This window comes from Esox lucius, chromosome 2 (assembly GCF_011004845.1).
Source record: "Esox lucius isolate fEsoLuc1 chromosome 2, fEsoLuc1.pri, whole genome shotgun sequence".
In the NCBI taxonomy this organism is placed as follows: Eukaryota; Metazoa; Chordata; class Actinopteri; order Esociformes; family Esocidae; genus Esox; species Esox lucius.
This window is the reverse complement of record NC_047570.1, coordinates 4,208,728-4,230,857: the sequence shown is the minus strand read 5'-3', so window position 1 is coordinate 4,230,857 and position 22,130 is coordinate 4,208,728. Positions and strand designations below refer to the sequence as shown.

The 22,130-nt window shown below is 38.5% G+C and overlaps 2 protein-coding genes across 3 annotated transcripts in view; one reads left to right on the top strand and one right to left on the bottom strand.

Moving 5' to 3' along the window:
* The window catches only part of ddb1 (damage-specific DNA binding protein 1), a 40,071-nt gene extending 39,106 nt beyond the window's left edge, over positions 1-965 (top strand). The window contains exons 25-26 of the mRNA XM_010897087.5: positions 211-334; positions 416-965. Of these exons, the coding sequence (XP_010895389.1) occupies positions 211-334; positions 416-499 (208 nt within the window). The 3' untranslated portion in view covers positions 500-965. The remainder of the gene's footprint in view (positions 1-210; positions 335-415) is intronic.
* A 9,556-nt stretch (positions 966-10,521) lies between these two features.
* tspan4a (tetraspanin 4a) overlaps positions 10,522-22,130 on the bottom strand; it is a 138,136-nt gene continuing 126,527 nt past the window's right edge. For both annotated transcript variants that reach the window (XM_010897090.5, XM_010897089.5), the window contains 2 exons: positions 17,116-17,199; positions 10,522-11,843 (listed from right to left, as the gene is read on the bottom strand). In XM_010897090.5, the coding sequence (XP_010895392.1) occupies positions 11,775-11,843; positions 17,116-17,199 (153 nt within the window). In that variant the 3' untranslated portion in view covers positions 10,522-11,774. The remainder of the gene's footprint in view (positions 11,844-17,115; positions 17,200-22,130) is intronic.

Sequence of the window (22,130 nt, the reverse complement as noted above, 5' to 3'; positions counted from 1 at the left end):
ATTACAGTTTTGATACAGAGTTTAAGGGGGTGCGAATCATGGTGACATTTCTGCTCATTTGCTGTTTTGACTACAGGCATACATTTTTTTATAGGCAACATTCATTGATTACTCAAGCAGTGTAACCAATGTTAGGGGCCAGTACACTAAGGACTGGGTTGCCTTTAAAAGACATGACATGGACGGCTGTCTTCCTTGACCCATTGGCACCTGGAGGTCCTTCCACACTGAGCGCAAGACTGAGCAGGCTGCAGGCTTCATTGACGGGGACCTCATCGAGAGCTTCCTAGACCTGGGCCGCGCCAAGATGCAAGAAGTAGTCAGCACACTACAGGTGAGCGTACACAACACCGACCCAAGTCCTGCTCAATAAAGTTGATCGCTCTGCTACATCGGCCCCATCCCTGTATTTCAGATTGACGATGGTAGCGGCATGAAGCGTGAGGCCACCGTGGACGAGGTAATCAAGATTGTGGAAGAGCTGACGAGAATCCACTAGCCCCTCCCACCCAAACCAGCCATTATGGAGGGGAGATTGGGGGTTGGAGTTGGATCTTCTGGGTTAGGGCTCTGTAAATACTTATACATAAAAACGGTCTGCGCATGTCCGACTTGGAAACTTCACACAAATTTACATATTTTTGACAATGTAAAACTCAGTCCCAGCCGACCAATAATTCACTGGCGCTTGGACAAACCAAATGGTCTCGTTGTCAACCATTATGAAGATGACAAGCAAAGAGACTGGTTGGAAAGCCAGTTGTTATGGAGGGAGGAGCTGTGATGTCAGATCACTTTGTCGACTTGTGGATTTGATGGGGATCCATCCATGTATGAATTATTTGACGTCTGGAGAGGTGGTCAGTAAGGAAGAGAGAACTGAAGAAAAATAGAAGCAATTTTGTCTTTGTTGTGTTTCTCCATGTTTCTTTTAATAAAGGTTGCTTTAGTACTGTGTGCCTCAGCATTTGGCTCGTTGTGTTTCATTATTGGTGCATGGATGTTTTTGATCTTTCTGTAGAGTTAAAATATTTATTACATTTTCGTTTCTGAACATTACTCTCAGTCGGTTAAGGTTTCTAAAGCTTCTCCTAAGTCCATTCATATTTAAAAAGCAATTTAAAAGCAATGGCTAACTGGCAATGACAGCATCTAATATTGAATCATCTTAAATGACTTAAAAGATGTCACTGATTGCAGCACTGGTCCCTTGGACTAAATCATAGCTGCAGTGTTGACCCAGTTTTGTTTTTTTCAGAAACTACATGCCATGATCTTTAGCATTGTCTTTGGAGTTGTTCTCTACTCAGTTGGGACTATATATGGGGACAAACTTGTCACAAGGAGGAGCTGTGCTCGGGCTGAGAGAAAAGCTGTAATTGTTATATTACATGGCATTTTTTTGAAGAGTTACTCTACAGAACATAATGCAGCACTGTGAGGAAATTATGCTAAATCAATGATTAACTGGCATGGAATACACTTAGAGATGACCAGAAGTCTCCAGGATTTGAAAAACAATGTGCCTGTATTGCATTAGCATTTCATATAGAAACAATCATGTCCCCCATCTATGAAATGTTTTTGTCCTTCAGTGTATGATATGCACCTCATGATCTAGGCTAGACCCCTTGCAGGAGTTACATTCAACTAAAGACAGTGCCAGGTTGCGAGCGTAGAACTGAATTTCCTTTAAATGTAAGTTATTCTGTTGAAGAGAAGCGCACCTGCCCACGAGGGGATACTGGACCAGCGTAGGTGAACAGATGAGCTTACATGTAGATATGATGCAATATACTGTTTTCCTTTTCATGGAAATTCAGTTTGACGTCATTATAACACTATGTATGTAGCCTCTACTTCGACTGTTCCGAGACCCCAGGGAGGGATATTTAATTTCAGCTCCAATAAGATGTTCGATATCAGAACTTCCATAAAATCCACCCACCAGAATTGGACACTGAAGTACAACAGCATGCCTATTTGATTTGTTTACATTTACGCAAGGCAGCACAATTCAGATACACGTTTTGGACCAATTTAATAAACTCTAGAAAGGATCCGATTAACAAATCCAGATGTGATTGGTCAAAATACTGGATGGTGGAAAGATCAGTACAGGTTTACTTGTAAAAATGAAGATTTTGTCTTTAGAATTGACAATGGTTGTATCCATTTTATTTTTGAATATCCTCATTGACATCCATAATCTATTGTTTCAATCAGTTCTGATATTAGTACTTGTCATTAAATATATTTTATTTACGGTTCTGTTACTCCCATCCACAAGGTTCCTTAACTCCCCTCAACATCAAACCCTCTATAATGATATATTGGGAGACATTTCAGAGAGATTATTATGGGAATTCTGGTGCAATCGCACAAAATGCTGACAGAGTAGGATGCAGAGAAGAATAGAAGGTGGGTACGTGACTGTGATCTGTGATGATCTGTCTCATCTGGAGTCTGGAAGATTCCTTTGGAGCTAGTCAGAAGGAAAATAAATCTAGTCTTAGAATGTTTAAGAATAATATTACACAAGAGCATGCAGCTCATGTCAAATGTATTAGCTTCACCTAGAATTCATTAATAATATAATATGACCTTATATTACTTCAGAAACGTGAGCTGAGAGGAGATCTGTACTTCTTAAATCAACTCCACTTCAATTAAGACTTTCGTGCTGAAGGTTGGTCTAAGTAATGTTTGATGTTTGTGAATTCTACATGCATTGTTCTTACAGTTGAGGTACACACAGGAAAGATCAAACTGTCATAATAATTCATGAATATTTTAACCCTAGTCCACCCCAATTATGAGAATTGTTTCATTGTTTACTGTGTAACCAGGCTATAGAGATGAAGCTAGCTTGGATGTTTAGTCAATACCCACATCAAGTATTCTAAGTGATGCTGGCCTGTTTTGTCATGTGCTGAAAATATTACATTTGCCAGCATGAGGGAGAACTACTGATATGACATACTTGTTCTAATAGCTAGGCTGAGTTATGTGGTCTGCCAGTTATAATACAATCGGATTACAAAAATTGGATAGGCACATTGAAACATTACAAACTGATGACTGGGAAGTCAGACATTGCTGACATTGTTAGGCTAATGTTCTAAATAGGTTGGAAGTAAATCAAAATACACTGCTCAAAAAATGAAGGGAACACTTATCACTCATTGGGTCTCAATGAACAAAATATATTAAAGACATACTTTACATTGTGTAATTTGTTGAGAAGGAATTGGAAACCAAAATCAACCGACTGCAGGCTAGATTCAAACTCACCAAAAATCTAACTAAACAGTTGAAATCATGTGTTGTTCCAATTTGCGTGAATTTTGTCTTGGCAACTTTTGTGACTCTGTAGCGTGTATGGCCTCCACATGCCGGTATGCACTCCCGACAACGTCTGGGCATGCTCCTGATGAGACGGCGGGTGGTGTCCTGGGGGATTCTCCTTCCACACCTGAATCTGGGCATCAATGAGCTCTTAGACAGTCTGTTGCACTACTTGGTGGTGTTGGATGCACCGATACATAATGTCCCAGAGGTCCTCAATTGGATTCAGGTCTGGGAGACGTGAAGGCCAGTCAATGGCATCAATGCCTTCATCATCCAGGAACTGCCTACACACTCTGGCCACATGACGCTGTGCATTGTCCTGCACCAGGAGGAACCCAGGGCCCACTGCACCAGCGTAAGGTCTGAGGATTTCATCCCAGTACCTAACAGCAATCAGGGTACTGTTGGCTAGCATGTGGAGGTCTGTGCGACCCTCCAAGGTTATGCCTTCCCAGACCATCACTGACCAACCGCTAAACCGGTCATGCTGGATGGTGTTGAAGGCAGCATAACGTTCACCACAGCATCTCCAGACTCTTTCACGTGTTGCATATGCTCAGTGTGAATCTGCACTCATCTGTGAAAAGAATGGGGTGTCCAATGGCAAACCTGCAAATTCTGATGTTCTCTGATGAATGCCAATCGAGCTGCACAGCACTGAGCTGTGAGCACAGGTCCCACTAGAGGACGTGATAAGCTGAAACTAGTCCTGCTGCTGGGTTGATGCCCTTTTAAGGCCCTGTCCAGCACTCCTCATAACAGCTCATCTCCTGGTATCTCCTCCATGCTCTTGAGACTGTACTGGGAGACACAGCAAACCTTGTGACGACATGTATGGATGTGCCATCCTCAAGGAGATGGACTACCTGTGCTACCTCAATGGGCTGCAGGTATCGCCTCATGCTACCTGTAGTGAAAAGGACACTAGCAAAATGCTAAACTAGAGAAGATTCAGTCAGGAAGGATAATGAGAGAGCAATTGTCTGTGGCCACCACCTACAAAACAATTCCCTTTTTTGGGGATTGTCTTGATGTTGCCTCCAGTGCGTCTCTTCACTTGTATTTGCACCAAAACAGGGGACATTGATTCACAATTGCTTATGCTTCCTAACTGGACAGATTGATATCCCTGAAGTTTAATTGACTGTAATAACGTGATGATTTGTGTTAAATTTTTTGAGCAGTGAATTTGCATGGAAAATACATTCCCCCCCTAAACACAAGTTACTGTTAGTTGTGTTAATATGTAGAACAAACATGGTACAAATCATTTAAGGTCAACATCTCACCAAAACATTTTCACCCAGTTTGTGGTAAGATATTTCAGCCTGTGCCTGTTCTGTTTCTCTCCTTATTACGCAATGTTTAAAAAGAGACTCAAAAACAATCCTGTAGTCTTAATTACACAGGATGAAATGCAGTCAGCCACCGACTCCTTTCACACTTGGAGAACCTTTGGCCTCTGGTATTCTGATGGTTATGTCATACATTTTATGTTCAACTGAAAGATCCATTATCATATTTTAATTGTGAATATAAATGGCTAACTGTCTGACCCAGAGGGAGGATCTGATCTCTTCTATTAATGTGAGCCTATAGAGGGAGTAGAGATACTATACATACTGTACAGTAACAGTCAAATGTGTTTTCTATTGAAAATGTAGAGCACGCTACCTCAGTAGGGGGTGTCTCAAGTTATCAATATCTGGAAGTTAAACAACCAAATACTCTAGCGTCTCAAGTCTTCGATATTTCTGGGAAATGTAGAGTAATGTAAACAAGGTCTAAAACTAGCCTACTTATTCAACAAGCATGAATCCGCAGGGCTACAACTCAAACATCAACGCTTTGAAGCTTTCACTTACAGTACATCCTCAGAAATACCAAAATAATATTTAAATCCAAATAGGTTTTCTAGCCAGCTATTAAAGGTGCTCCCCAATCACATGAATACCCCAGTGAAATTGCCAAGCTCCTCCAAAAATGTTTAAATAATCCTTCTAATGAGACAGTACTGCATTTATTAGATTTTTATTTTATCCTAGAGGGGGAAGACTAGATACTACAGCAAAAACACATTGCTAAACTCAAATGTATTAATTAAAGCCCAATATTTATTAAAATTAACATTTACTGTATGAATGACGTCGACAATTAGGATGGTAAAAGAAAGTCACTTGCAATAATAAATTGTGTATGGAAAGTACGCACTGCACAACAATATGATCAACTCATTACTGACCTACTGCAAAACTGGAAGGTGCAGTTAATCAAAAAAGGATGTTAATTGTCTGAATTTATCAACCATTAATACAAAACCAGCCATGGTGCACAATGCAAATACCAATACAAATCAGAAAATGTAGCAGTTTCATTTAAGGTCTGTATAATATCTGTATAATATCTAAAGTAATTTGGAAACAGATCTGTGACATACTAATACCGTGGCATTGGGTTGGTAATCTCATATAAGAAACAACAACTGAAACATCCACTTGTGTATTTCAGTGGTAGATATTATATACAGTGCTGTGTATATAAGACTGGCTGGGTTTTAAGTATTTTAAAGACTTAACCAGTTCTCCCATTTTACTAAATTACAAATATTGGATTGAAGTTTCATTTTGCTATATATCTTATTTAAAAACACTCAAACACACTAATACTTGCTTTACAGGGCTTTGTGTTGGGAAATATTTGTAAGAAAAAAATGTATAAAAAAAAATATGTTGCTTGCATTAGTATTCAACCCCTACACGTGTGACAGTCAACTTTCACTGCAATAACAGGTTTTAGTCTTTTGGTTTGCATACCCTGGCAGAAATTGTGCAATTTTGGCATTGATTTTGAAAATATGACTGATCATGCAAACAAAAAATCTTATTTAAGGATAGTGATGCTAAAGAGGGCAATACACAGTATTAAAATCTTAGGGTATGCAGACTTTTAAACAGGGGTCAGTTTTTTCTTTGTTGCCATGCTTTGTTTTATGATTGTGCCATTCTGTTATGACCTACATTTTTATTTGAATCCCATAAGGATGTGTTTTGCCTGCTCACTCATGTTTTCTTTACAAATGGTACATGTATTACCAATTTTCCAAGGGTATGGAAACATTTGAGCACAACTGTATGTACAGTGAGGGAAAATATTATTTGATCCCCTGCTGATTTTGTAAGTTTGAAACGTTAAGGAACTGCAACCATTTTCATACACAGTCACCTTTATTCAGGGGCTCAAATGTAATTGGTCAAATTAACCCAATCATACATACAATTGTCATTTTTAAGACTTTGCATGCAATGACTTCTTGATGTCTGGAACCCATAGACATCACCAAACGCTGGGTTTCCCCCTTTGTGATGCTTTGCCAGGCTTTTACTGCAGCTGTTTTCAGTTGTTTGTTGGTGGGTCTTTCTGCCTTATGTTTTGTCTTCAGCAAGTGAAAAGCATGCTCGATGGGGTTGAGATCAGGTGATTGATTTGCCCATTGCAGAATATTTCACTTCTTTGCCTTAAACTCCTGGGTTGCTTTCGCAGTATGTTTTGGATCATTATCCATCTCTAAAGTGATGCGCCACCCAAGCAACTTCACTGAATTTGGCTGAATCCGAGCAAACAATATATACCCATAAACGTAAGAATTCATCCGGCTGCTTCTGTCTTCTGTCACATCAATAAACACTAGTGACCCAGTGCCATTGGAAGACATGCATACCCATGCCATCACACTGCCTCCACTGGGTTTTACAGATTATGTGGTATGCTTTGGATCAAGCCTTCACCATACTTTTTCCATCTCATCATTCTGGTACAGGTTGATCTTAGGTTAATCTGTCCAAAGAATGCTTTTCCAGAACTGGGCTTGCTTTTTTAGATGTTTTTTGGCATTCTTATTTGGCCTTTCTATTATTGTCTTATGAATGGTTCACAGCTTGTGTGAAACCCTCTGTAATTACTCTCGAAGTCTTCTCTTCATGGTAGACTTGGATAATGATATTCTGTGGACATCCATTTTTGGCATTTTTGTGTTGCAGAGCTCACCAGTGCGTTCTTTTTTTCCTCAATGTACCAAACTGTTGATTTGGCCACTCCTAATATTCCTGCTACTGTATCTCTGATTTATTTTCCGTAGCCTAAGGATGGCCTGTTTCACTTGCATTGAGAGCTCCTTTGACTGCATTTTGTGGATTCACAGCAACAGCTTCCAAATGCGAATGGCACACCTGAAATCATCTCCAGGCCACTTACCTGCTTAATTGATGAAGAAATAACAAAGGAATAGCCCACACCTGTCCATGAAACAGCTCTTGAGTCAATTGTCTGGTCAATTACTTTTGGTCCCTTGAAAAAGAGGGTGCTACATATAAAAAAGCTGTAATTCCTAAACTCTTCTTTTGGATGAATTTGGATGTTAAATTAAAGCTGAGAAACTGCCTTTTAAGCCCATATTCATTATTTAACTACAACTTGAATATATTTATGTAAACAGCCAAAATTACACAACTTATCAGTGTCCAATTATTTCTTGTGCTAACTGTATGCTTGGTCAATACATGTACCAGTGATGTTGATCAATTCTTTGTGGCAGATTTGCACTAGGTTGTACATGTTGGTTGTACAATGGTTATTGACAACACTGGAATAGTTTCACAGATTCTCTATTTGATTGAGACTAAGACTGGCTGGGCTTTAAAGGACATTCCTCTTTTTGCTTTTGAGACACTCAAGCGTTGCTTTGAATGTGTTTATTGGATTATTGTCCTGCTGAAAGGTGAATATTTTCCCAAGCTTTAATTTATTAGCGCATTGAAGCAAATTCCCTCGCAGCATTTTCTGGAATCTTGCCCAATCCATTTTTCAATTTTAACAAGATGAATTATGTAATTTCTACTCACAGCGCTTTGAGTTTAGGACAAAAAGCACTAGCTTGTTCATCTGACCTCAAGACCTTTTCCCACATTGCAGCTGGCTTACTCTCATGATCAGATGCTACTTTTTGAGGAAAGGTTTCTTTCTTGACACCCTCAAATACAGGCTAGTTTTATGCAGAGTGCTTGGAATGATTGATCGATTCGCCATTATTTTACCTCCTTCAAAGCCTCTTTAAGAGAGCTCTGGCTTCTCAGAAGTCTTTGTCTTATTTGACAGCTGTGTTTTGAGGGACAGCCTTTTCTTGGCAGTGCCTGGGTGGTGGTGTGATGCAGCTTCTGTTGGCTAATTATTGATCCATCTGTGAGATTTCCAAGCACTTGGATATTATTTTATACCCATTTCCTAATCTATACATTTGTATTACTTTCCACCTATTGTAAAGTAACATTATAGAATGCTCATTTTCCTTCATGTTCACAACCTGACCAATGCTTCTTTAACTGTGGGGTTTTTATCTAGAAAATGTGACAGTAATGTTAATGGTTCACAGGTGGAAGTCAGTGGTAAGTTGGTGTCCAATGTAGGGTGATTTCTGTCATCTCTGTAAACTAGGAGCTTCAGTAGCACTGGAGTTGAATTTTTCTGCAGGCATATTTCACATTTTCTCTTTAAAATTGGTCCCAACATAAAATACATTTTACTGAACAATAATTTATTTTGATTGTCAGTGTTTTAAAATAAAATATCCATCAGGAAAAATGTTTAATATTCCTTTTGCAATTGAGTAAAATGACAGGTTTTGGGCAGGGGTTTGAATACTTTTGCAAGGCAATGGATAGTATTCGATACCAAAATAATTCTCAGCACATTGAACAGTCAGGACTGAGCAGGCTAGCCTGAGGAAATACAGGATAATTGGGAGACCACATGGTAGAATGGAAGGTAGTATTGCAAAAAAGAAACAATACCACTTCCAAATACTGGGAAAGATGTGCTGGTTTATAAGTACATTGGAGAGTTGGAGTTGACATACAACTGTGAACATTGTACCAACTTAAGATGCATGACTGGAGATGGATATAACCATTTAGTTGTTTGCTGATTTTCCTCCAGCTGTGTGGGATCTGACAAATCGGTGGGAAGGTAAAAATATAATAAATATATAATATAATAAAAACTGAACTGTTATAGCCATTTAAATTCCTTTAATTTTAAACATGTCTTTAAGTTGCCTCTTGGAAGGCTAGACCAGTAGGGCCACACATCACACCCCAAAGACATTTACATCAGACAGCCCACACAGCAAGCTAAATCTAAAGCAACTCAATTTGCATCAAATTGGGACAACTATAATAACTCATTACACAGGTAACCAGCAGGCTAAGGATTTTAACTGTGGCAAATATAAGAGATTGCTTTATATTTAGCCCTGATAAATGCTCGGTAATTAAGAAAGAAATCAGGCTATTTAGGATGGGTGGATGTTACTTGCGCAATCGTTCACTAATTTTGCTATTTTGTGAAACTGTCTTTGCTGCTGCCTTGTCAATAACCAACATTGGTGAAAGACTGCAAATTGCATAGAGGTCACCAAACTGGTCTCATAGGTGAGATGTAGCCTGACATAAGTAAACCTGTAAGATATGTTTATTCTTAGTTGGTGCTTTCTCATTTAAATATACTAGACGTGAGTTTAGGGTGTGTGGTAGCTTCAGACCCAGGTTCAAATCCATGGCGAGACAAATAAAAGTGATTTTCTTGTTCCTTAAAGGTCAACCACTGCTTCTGTGCACTTGATCCATACATAACTTATTTTTTTTCAAAAGAATCACAGGGATATTAAAATTAAGGATACATAGCTGTATAAGGCATCTCTGGCAAGATGTCGCTATGAAACCTGTGTGAAATTATGACAAATTATAGTTGACATAAAATTCAAGCTGTACAGTTTTTGGTCCGATTGAATGAATTGCGTCAGAATTTCAAGCCTGCTGTGGGGTGGTCTGGGGCCCTGCTGTTTCACCAACTTTTAGGGGCTATTTACATACACATGCACCATTTATAATTTTGCCATTTTAATCATGGTAAGCATTAAAAAAATTTATTCAAGACAATTACCTTCAACAAGTAGCTATGAAATATCTGTGAAGTATTTCCCGTTAACACCCTTGTCATATTTACTCTGCGAGCTGGAACTCCCTCTTTTCTGTTTCATCATCTCAGTCAGTCAGGATTGGGTCAACGTTCAGATTCAGAGTCGAGAAGATAAGGCAGTGGAGAAGTGAGGACCACGAGTGTGTATACAGTAGGCCTATGTTTTATTGATCAAGCGAAGGATGGGAGAAAGCAAGTGAACATGGGAATGAATTATGGATCCTATGAGGGGAAGGGAACAAAGGTTTGCACAATATACGGGTCACTCCACAACATTTTTAAGTAGAAAATGTACACCAATAGACTTTGAAATAGAATTTGAAAAGCCAGTTATATTAAGTGAACTCTCCTTTTAGACTAAGGTACATGTTTCACTCCGCCCTTAGGCTAATCAAAACAATAACACTGTCTCTGATCTTACATTGCAAATCTACTTACTAGAAAAAGGTTGAAATCAATTCTAGCAAGGTTCTTTGATGTGGTGAGAACTAGGGCTGAGAAGTGTGGACATTGGTTCAATGTTCAAATAACAAGTAAACATTTTTACTATAACCTCAGGCTGCCTGTAGTGAATGAGTGAGGATTGGTCATAAAACTGCTAGTGGTTATTAGTCTGATATTTACTATTTACTTACTGTATTTAACGAAGCAGAAAAGGCATTGTTTGAAGATTTCTTCCTTTTGTGTTTACTGATCCAGTCATTAGAGATACCTTTGTAAGTTTGTAAGAGAACATGATGGTGTTTGTTTTTGTCTACTTTGTGGTGGAGAATACATACACCTGTTTGTAGTTGCTGTATTGATATTGTATTTATATTTTTCCATGCATATTAACTCTTCATTGAGCAAGTACTATGAGGTCAATGTTACCATTCTTTTCAGTTTACTGTAAGGAGAATAAAAAAAAAAACTCAAAGCCAAGACTATTTAGGCGAAGCATACATTTAATTAACACCATTAAAAGAGCCATGCACTTAAGTACTTGCATGGCGTTCTTAATGCACAAATGTACTCTTGGTCTGCATCATAGGTCCTCATTTTCAAATGCTTACTGATCATAGAATGCTTCCAAATAACTTAAAACACAGTATCTTTAAAAAAGGATTACGTCTCTATATGTCTGTATATTACATTTATATATTGACCACAAATGAGCAAAGAACATTTCATTGAGCAAAAACTGCCCATCAGCTCCAGAATGAACACTGTGGTTCTTTAACATGTACAGGGACATTGTGAAGATGTTACATGAGGATTGGTAGGCGATAGCGTCACTGAAGACGGTTTTTCACAGAATATACAAGGGATGGAAAGAGTCTGTTGGAGTGGAGTTTGGGAGGGTGCCTCCCTCTTGCTCTGGTCAGAGGTCCCTTGAAGCAAAAAAGGTGAAAATGCTAGGCGTAGAAAGTTTCCACTTTGATTGCTTGGCAGAACATTGTCATAGAGAAGACCAATCCCAGAATCTACACAAAGGGAACACAAAACCATTATCAGTGAATCATGTACAGTGGTTCTCAAAATTATTCACCCACCTTGGACTTTTCCACATTCTGTGTAACATGGAATAAAAATGCCTTTAATTTAGAGTTAATGCCATTGATCAAGTCTATAATGTCAAAGTGAAAAATAAAATCTACAAACTTTTCTAAATGAATTACAAATACAAAACAATGTATTGCGTTCAACCCCTGTATTAGAGGCACATTACAGCCCTGAGTCTAATTTGATCAGTCTACCAGCTTTGCACATCTGGACACAGCGAATGTTCCCATTCTTCTTTGCAAAATTGCTCAAGCTCAGTCAATAGGGATCCTGGGTGAATGTCAATTTTTAACTCTTTCCCCATATATTCTATTGGACTGAGGTCCGAGCTTCGAGTAGGCTACTCCGAAACATTGACCTTTTTGTTTGGTGTCATTGTCCTGATGGAAGATGAATATTCTCCCACGTCTCTTGCTACGTTTTCCTTAAGAAATTCTCTGTACTTTTGATGCATCCCTTTTGCCATCTGTCTACAGACGCTTTCCAGACGCTGACACAGAGAAGCATCCCCATAACACGACACTGCCACCACCATGCTTCATGGTAGGGACGGAGTTCTCAGGATGATGTGTGGTGTTAAGCTTGCATCAAACAGCGCTAAATGTTCTGGCCTAAAAGCTATTGGTTTCATTAGACCATAGAATCCATTTCCACTAGATCCCAGGCTCACACTAATAGCAAACTCTAGATGTTTTTCTCTTTTTGCACTCTTCCATGAATGCCACTCTTGTGAAGCACTCAGGCTATTGTTGCAATATGCACAGTGGCCCTCATTCATGAAACCTTCTCAGAAAAATCTCAGATTCGAACGTGGGGAGAGTTATGATTATCTCCAAGTGTGATTTACGGAACTGTCACACCTCTTTGAAATGAGTGTAGATGTCATCATGTCAAGAACGTGCTGCACCTGTCCTTATTTACATGACACATTAACATATGACCATAATTTATGTGGGCATGGCGATCATCAACCTATGAATTCACAGCTTTCCGCATAAATTATAGCCTGAAACAGCTAATTAACTATTTGTCATTCTCCATGACAAAATCAGCACAATTGCAGTACACACTCATGTGACAGCCCAGAGTCTTTTAGAAGTCTTTCAGAAGAGCAAGCTCTGACATTGTTAGGGTACCTGCTCTACCCAGAACCACTGTTTTATTTATCCTGTCTAGTCAATTTAAGACCTGTTAGCTAATCAAGATGCCAGCCACTGAAATTTTAATAACCATTTATGATCTCCCAGGACATTGATACTACAGAGTAGGCCAAAATGACTTAGGAAAAGCAGGGGAAAGACAGTTTATTTATCTAGCGCATTACATACATAAAGGCAATTCAAACCTTACAAATGCAGGAACAACAGAAATAAGAGAACAGAAAATGCTGAATAAAATTAAAAAAAATATATATATTAATACGGTAGTGATACCACATTTTATATTCTGGTACGTTTCTATGTGTTATATTCCTCGTCATCTTATTTTATATGAACTATTATTATAATTATTGTGGTTGTTGTTTTTCGTGATAATGATGGTCTTATTGCGAATCAGGCATTATCTTTTTTTTTTACGTTGGTTTACACGGTCTCCGACCAGACGTGAGTTTGATCGTAAGGATATGACAAAGATAATATTGATGAATACTGTCGGTGAAATGATCGTACGATCAAATTTAGGTCAAATTTGATTGGATGCACGTTTCATGAATAAGGGCCAGTTTCTCCAAGTTCAACTGTGGGAGACCATATGCCTGTAGGTGGCCTCCCTGACTAGTACCATTCTTGCCAGTTTTTCATTGTGTAGAAAATGTTGTTTGACCACGTTTTAATTGGCCATTCCTTAACCAGTAGCTTAACCTGTAACCTGAACGGGCGAGTGATCTTCAGAATATTTTAACGTTAATAATAATGGTAATTAATTACCTATAATTTATAATATTAGTCTGCTAAATGGGATATGTACACAGGGGCAAAAAAGTATTTAGTCAGCCACCAATTGTGCAAGTTCTCCCACTTAAAAAGATGAGAGAGGCCTGTAATTTTCATCATAGGTACACTTCAACTATGAGAGACAAAATGAGAAAATAAAATCCAGAAAATCACATTGTAGGATTTATAATGAATTAATTGGTAAATTCCTCTGTAAAATAAGTATTTGGTCACCTAAAAACAAGCAAGGCTCTCACAGACCTGTAACTTCTTCTTTATCAGTATAAAAGACACCTGTCCACAACCTCAAACAGTCACACTCCAAACTCCACTATGGCCAAGACCAAAGAGCTGTCAAAGGACAACAGAAACAAAATTGTAGACTTGCACCAGGCTGGGAAGACTGAATCTGCAATAGTTAAGCAGCTTGGTGTGAAGAAATCAACTGTGGGAGCAATTATAAGAAAATGGAAGACATACAAGACCACTGATAATCTCCTTCAACCTGGGGCTCCACGCAAGATCTCACCCTGTGGGGTCAAAATGATCACAAGAACGGTGAGCAAAAATCCCAGACCCACATAGGGGGACCTAGTGAATGACCTGCTGAGAGCTGGGACCAAAGTAACAAAGGCTACAATCAGTTACACACTACGCCGCCAGGGACTCAAATCCTGCAGTGCCAGACGTGTCCCCCTGCTTAAGCCAGTACATGTCCAGGCCCGTCTGAGGTTTGCTAGAGAGCATTAGGATGGTCCAGAAGAGGATTGGAAGAATGTCAAATGGTCAGATGAAACCAAAATAGAACTTTTTGGTAAAAACTCAACTTGCGTGTTTGGAGGAGAAAGAATGCTGAGTTGCATCCAAAGAACACCATACCTACTGTGAAGCATGGGGGTGGAAACATCATGCTTTGCGGCTGTTTTTCTGCAAAGGGACCAGGACGACTGATATGTGTAAAGGAAAGAATGAATGGGGCCATGTATCGTGAGATTTTGAGTGAAAAACTCCTTCCATCAGCAAGGGCATTGAAACGTGGCTGGGTCTTTCAGGATGACAATGATCCCAAACACATTGCCCGGGTAACAAAGGAGTGGCATCGTAAGAAGCATTTCAAGATCCTGGAGTGGCCTAGCCAGTCACCAGATCTCAACCCCATAGAAAATCTTTGGAGGGAGTTGAAAGTCCATGTTGCCCTAGCGACAGCCCCAAAACATCACTGATCTAGAGGAGATCTGCATGGAGGAATGGGCAAAAATACCAGCAACAGTGTGTGAAAACCTTGTGAAGACTTACAGAAAACGTTTGACCTATGTCATTGCCAACAATGGGTATATAACAAAGAATTGAGATGAACTTTTGTTATTGACCAAATACTTGAATAATTTAAAATTACAGGCCTCTCTCATCTTTTTGAGTGGGAGAACTTGCACAATTGGTGGCTGACTAAATACTTTTTTGCCCCACTGTATAACGACCGTTTTAATAAATGTATTCAAAGATTAAACTTCACTCATCCCAAACGAACTATGTCTATGCAGAGCTGCTCAAGTTAAAAGAAACGTTACAGTGATGGTAGATAGGACTGTAATATTTAAATGCCTGGTTTTCTTAAGCAAACCTCTAATTAACTAGCCTGGCAATGGAGCTAGGTCAAATGGGTCAGCTTGAATTGCAATCATCCGATACGTTTTTTGTTTTGTTTGGTGTCATCCAGGCTATTTAATGATGACAAACCAATTTAGAACAAGAGAACATTTAATTTGCAAAACCGTTAATTTAGAAAAACGACTTTCTAGCTAATCATCATTTGCCAGCCTGTTGATAGGCTGGACAATAAAACGCATAGAAATTCTAGGATAAACGGTGAAAGTCTATCAATGTTCAAAACAGACCTTGATGTGCATCATCTGCAATGCGTTCTTTGCTCAGAGGTTCTTGCACAGGAAAGTTTAAAGACAGTGAAATGGAAAAGACATTTCCAAACCAAGAATCCCTTTCATGTCAATAAATCAAAAAAGAATCTGCCGAAAGGTGCCAGATCTACGTGCTATTAAAATAGTAAACTCCATTAAATCATGTCCCAGGAAGACAAGACTGTTCGCTGTTCGTCACCCTGAGTCCCAACTTGCTGGCCCACCTGACAGATCCCAAATGGTTGGTAAATCTTGTGTATATTCAACAAACTGTATGTACTTAACTCATCACAACTAGGCACAAATACAAATATAGGCCTATTGTCATTGTCTGATAAAATCGATGCATTTACAAAAAAGTTGGAGAGATGGGTTGTGCAAGCTAAAATGTTTCCTGAGCTGGAAGAATTTGCGGAGGACAATGAAGTGGATCTCAATAACATGATGGAAAGCATTCTGGATCACATTCTGAACTACTTCCCAAATGAGACAACTCCACCACAATATTACTGGATACGACAACCATTCCTGGCAACAAAGATTTAAAACAATTCACATTGAGACGTGATGTGTGAGGATGATCTCCGAGTTGCCATTTTGACTATCTAAACCAGGATGCAGCTGTTGTGTTCCAAAAAGCTGGCCCTCTGATCTCATTAAATAAGTTGCTCAGACTTCACTTTCCAATTAATACACATACCTGACAGAACAGGTCATTAATATGTATAGTTGATAAGGGTTCTTTTATTAGTTCATCTTAATATGATCTACTGAATGTGTGTCACAATATTTTAAACATTTGTCTTTGGAGGAGTGAAAAAGTTTACCCCTGAACTAGAGCAGCCGCAGGACTTGAATAAAAGGCCATTACAGTAGTCCAACCTACTGGAGGTCAGTGTAGATATGTTTTTCTAGATCTTGTCTAGACATTAATCTAGCTATGTTAAAGTGATAATAGGCTGAAAAGCAAAATTGTTAAATACTGTTTTATATTTGGATTTGTATATGTGTACAAATTTGCTGATTATTTAAGATTTATTTCCTGTAGATCAGTGGCAGAAACTCAAAATTAAATCAATTTTGATCTCATGTTGTAACATAAAATGTGGAAAAGTCCAATACTTTCCAGAGCCACTGTAAATCCTCTCTACAGTTTCCCACTGAATACTACCTTGTTCACTTGATTAAATTCTTTCTTATAGTCAACAATAGCCCTATAGACTATTTCTACTCCAATGTAGTCTACAGTTGTAATGGGGTCTGTATAGCAAGGACGAAAAATGCAAACACATGGTTTCCTGTCGATCAGAATCATTATGAATCACTACTAATGGTGTTGTTACCTGTGTGAGTGCAGTGCACAAGGCAAAGATCCACAGTGCCACAAGGTTCTCTTGTAACCAGTCCTTCACCCTCTCGTAGCATGGCTGTGGACACATGCAAATGGACACACATATTTTACTGTACATTATACAAAATACATCAGATGAACCCACATTTGTGGCATTAAGTGCTTTAAAACTTTAAAGACTTTTTAAGAATTTTAACATTATTTTCCAAATGTCAGAAAACAATATGTGTCAACATGGATTAACTAATCTAATTGTCTCAAAGGGTTAAAATGTCATTCGTTTATTGAAGATAAATGCAGAAATATTAAAATCCATCTTCCAACAACATGTGGGAATGGTGCAATACCCTCTGTGATGTGAAAAGGCAAAACCCTGTCTCCCATAATCCTGTATCACCTCCCAAATAATTGTCAGCTGTGTGGGGGCAAGGTGTAGTTCCACTCCCAGCTCCATGCAAAAAGGTTTCCCCCAAGATGGAAACCAGGTTTAAATACCCATCTCTACAGCGATTATGATTTTTCAATGCCGATACCAATTATTGTAAGACCAAAAAATGTATAACAATAATTTACTGATTGTCCTAAAATGTATTTTAATAATAACAATTATAATATACAATGAAAACGTAATGTTATTTCTTAATATAATGTATTTTGACAAAGTTGAATCAGAAATGAATTTGATTCAGTCTCAAATATTTTTTTTTATATATTTTAATATACCTTATATAATTTAAAATACCTGCTACAAAATTAGTTACTAGTTTACTTACTAAAATGGAGATGTATGGAAACGATCACTTTGAAAACGGATTGTTAATCCTTTCTGCTGAAATATGGAACGATTTTGTATTCTACAGAATGCATGGCAACCCTAACCTCACCTGGTTATACAGCTGACTTGGATTCTGTTTAAGGACTCCAGACACAGCCCACATGCATTTATTGATTTGCTTGTGATCTGATCAAAAACACTGACGTGGCCCAAAAGGTAATGTCTTCTTTTAATCTTCACCTGGCACAGCCAGAAGAGGACAAGGGGTCCCGCCTAGTCTGGTTCTTCTCTAGGTTTCAATAGGTTTTGACACTTGTAGGGTCAAACCTTTTTTGCTAGCCACTGTGAACGAACTCTTGTTGCTTGCACTTTGGGATTTCAGGCTGGGTATCTGTAAAATAACTTTTTGACAACTGATGATGTAAAAAGGGCTTTATAAAATAAATGTATTTGATTAATGTGGTAAGAGCATGACACTCACAAAAGATGCCAGGGTTGTGTGTTTGATTCCTACAAGGGGAAAGTACAGAATAAAAATGTATGCCCTCACTCCTATAAGTCATTTTTGGATAAGGACTTCTTCCAAATGACTTAAATGTAGAAGTTATTCAATGCAAAAAGTTTCTCTCTTGCGAACACAGTCATGGGTTGCAATTTCTCACATTCACTTGAAAAGCATGCTGGTAAATATGCTAATAAGACTTTACAATCTCTTTAAGTGTTTGTGGTGGTGCTTGGCAATTTCAATGGCTTGATCATGAGACCGGAGTGCAGTAAGCCATATCGGAGGCCAGCATTTGCATTACTTACCAACAACAGTTGCACATTATAACGTGCAACTTCATGTTTTTAAGTTCACTTTCCTTGATTCATCTAACAACATTATCATTAATCTAGCAAAAACGGTTTGGGGGACAGAAGGCTGTAATTAGTTATTTTTGTAGTTTATTAGCACATTTCTCTTTGTGGTTTAGTAGCACGTTTCTCACACCAGCTATAGCCACAGAGGGAGAAGGAGGTTGCTTAGCAACACGTCCATTGCAGAGAGACAATGGTCATCACTAACTTCTATGGCCACAACGTCTAATTCCACACCCATAAAAGCACTGTTGGAAAGAGAAAATTGCTTTTTGGCCTTAATTTAAGGTTAGGTATTAGGTTAACAGTGTGCATGTTTAAAATCACATTTAGAAGACACAAATAAGTGGGGTTAATCAGCAAGGGGTTACAGAAGATGGAGATGACACATTTATTCGAATGGAACAGCTAGCACGACCACTAAAATGGCCTTTGTATATCTAACAAGATAAACAAACAAAATAATGGTATCTACTGTTTACAAATGTACCCAGATGTATTTGATTTGATTAAATATTACCAATTAAAATACATCTGGGTTCATTTGTGGACTATAATCAAACTTGCTCCCTCTTTTACAATAATTTATCTCAAAGTCAATGTTTAACAAATATTTCAAGTTTAGAGAGACAGAAAAATTGTTTAATGTGTTTCCTTAAACTGGTGAAAGTTTTAGTAGCCTAACACACAGTGACAAAACCCTTACACACATTTTACTCAGCAAATGATTTCCTGGTCACGTAACAGAGCTTCCTTCGCTAAGTGGGTCCCTTTGCCGATTTTTCCCTCCCTCTTCTCTTTTTAACCAATTTTCCCTGGAATATCTGCCATCCCTATCTCCTCCTTCCTTGCTGCTCTATAGGCAGAAGGACGAGAGTAACTTACAGATGGTACCAACGCTCTGAGCCGGGACAACGTTTAGACAAGTGAGCAGGCTGAATTTTTCATGCACAAACAGGATATATACTTAGGGGATTTCAACCAAAGTTTCTCCAACCTGCTGTTTCCTCTCCCTCTGCTGCTAAAAGACTTTAGCAAAACCTGAAAAGTCCATTTTCAACTCTTCATGTGACACAGAGTGCCAATGGAAAATGGAAAAAATATTAATAATATAATACAGTGGGTATAGAAAAGAATCACCCCCCTTTAAAATAATCACATTTTGTTGCTTTGCAGCCTGAAATGAAGACAGACACAGTTTTTGTTTCATTCAGCTGTATTTACTCAGTGCAATTTATAACACCCAAGTGAAAGATATAACACAAACTTTTCAGAAAAAAATAAACATAACATAATCACTGAGTTGGAAAATGGATCACCCCTTTGTGTCAGTATTTTGTTGAACCAACTTTTGCTTTAATTACAGCCCTTAGTCTGTTGGGATATGTCTCTACTAACTTTGCACATCTAGATGTTGCAATATTTGACCACAAAATTTGATGGTGACCGTTTGTGGACTGCTGTCTTCAAGTCATTCCACAGATTTTCAATGGGGTTTAAGTATGGGCTCTGACTAGGCCATGCGAGGACATTCACCTTTTTCTCCTTCAACCACTGTGTGGTCAGTTTTGCTGTGTGCTTTGATTCATTGTCATGTTGGAAGGTAAATCTTCTTCCCATTGACAACTTTCTGGCAGAGAACAGCAGATTTTCCTCAAGAATTTGACAGTATTTTGCCCCATCCATTTTTCCTTCTTTCCTGACAAGTGCTCCTGTCCCTGCTGCAGAGAAACAACCCCATAACATGATATTACCACCTCCATGCTTTACTGTAGGAATGGTGTTATTTGGATGGTGAGCTGTATTGGATTTTCGCCAGACATATCGTTTGGCGTTGAGGCCAAATAAATACATTTTAGTCTCATCTGACCATAACACATTTTTCCACGTGGCCTTAGAATCTTCAAGGTGTGTTTTGGCAAAGCTCAGTCGTGACTGCATGTGGCCTTTCTTGAGGAGTGGCTTTTTTCTTGCAACCATACAAGTCACATTTGTTGGAGAATTTGTGATATTGTTGTCACATGCACACAATGACCACTCTTTGTCATGAATTCCTTCAACTGCTTCAGAGCAGCTGTAGGCCTCTTGGTAGCCTCTCTGACCAGTTTCCTCCTGGCTCTTTCATCCAGTTTGGAGCGACGTCCAGACCCAGGGATGGTCTGTGTTGTACCAAATACCTTCCACTTCTTAATAATAGACTTCACTGTGCTTCTAGGCACTGATAAAGCCTTTGTGCCTGTCCACAACTTTATCCCGGAGATCTTTTGACAATGCCTTGCCACCCATAGTTGATTGTTTTCTTCAGTTGCACTACCAAGGACTGAAATGCTTCAGAAAAAGCTTGTTTCATGCTGAGCTAATCAAAATGACCACAGCTGATCACAGTTGAAAGTCAATTGGCTTTGTGTGCTATTGAGAAGGTGATTAACTACACATGGTAGGGTTTACAAGTCATTTTTAGGAGGGGGGTGATTCTTTTTCCAACTCAGTGATTCTGTTTTTTAATGTGTAAATATTTTTTCCATAACAAGTTGGTATTATATCTTTCATTTGGATGTTATAAGTTGTAAATACAGCTGAATAAAACACATTTTTTTTTGTCCGTTTTCATTTCAGGCTGCAAAGCAAGAAAATGTAATTATTTTAAAGGGGGTGATTCTTTTCCATACCCACTGTATATATTCTCCATGAAAGTGAATAAGTTATACACCCTCAAAGGAGCTAAAGTGGTTGTTGTAATAATTGAGGAAAAATGGCATAGACAAATGCCAGACAGCAGAAGGACTGGTCTTGCATTTATTAGCCAGACTGTCATATTTCTTATAGTCTACAGCGATGTTCACTCCTATAATCAGGGATTCAGACCGGGGACACCAGATTAGTGAATTTTCTTGCAAATAATGGTATTAAATTATAAATAATATAATGATATACTAATTAACAACCAGGGGCAAAATAAAGATATGTAGCGCCAATGCACACCTTGAGGCAAAGATTTGCATAACCCTTGGTGTAAGGCCATTGCAAAAACTACTTTTCCACAGCATAATATTGAATCCCTAAGCGTGGGTGGGGTTTTAGCAAAAGCCTGTTGATGGATTGTATTAGATCTTCCCTGAGTTTAACTAGTGTCTCACAAGAGGAAGGGTATTTCAACTAAAAATTAAATGTTGGTACCAAAAAGAAAATAACAAATTCAGTCTCTGGAAGGCTTTTTAGTTCCCCACAAGGAAACAGGCTATTCCTCTTTTAGGGGCTAGGTTTAGGATAAAACACATGGGTTTAGTATTGGAATTGGGATTCGTTTTAGGTGTTAAAATTAGGGTTCTGTTTTGCGGACACATTAAGCCTAGTCCTGAACACAAAGGATTTGA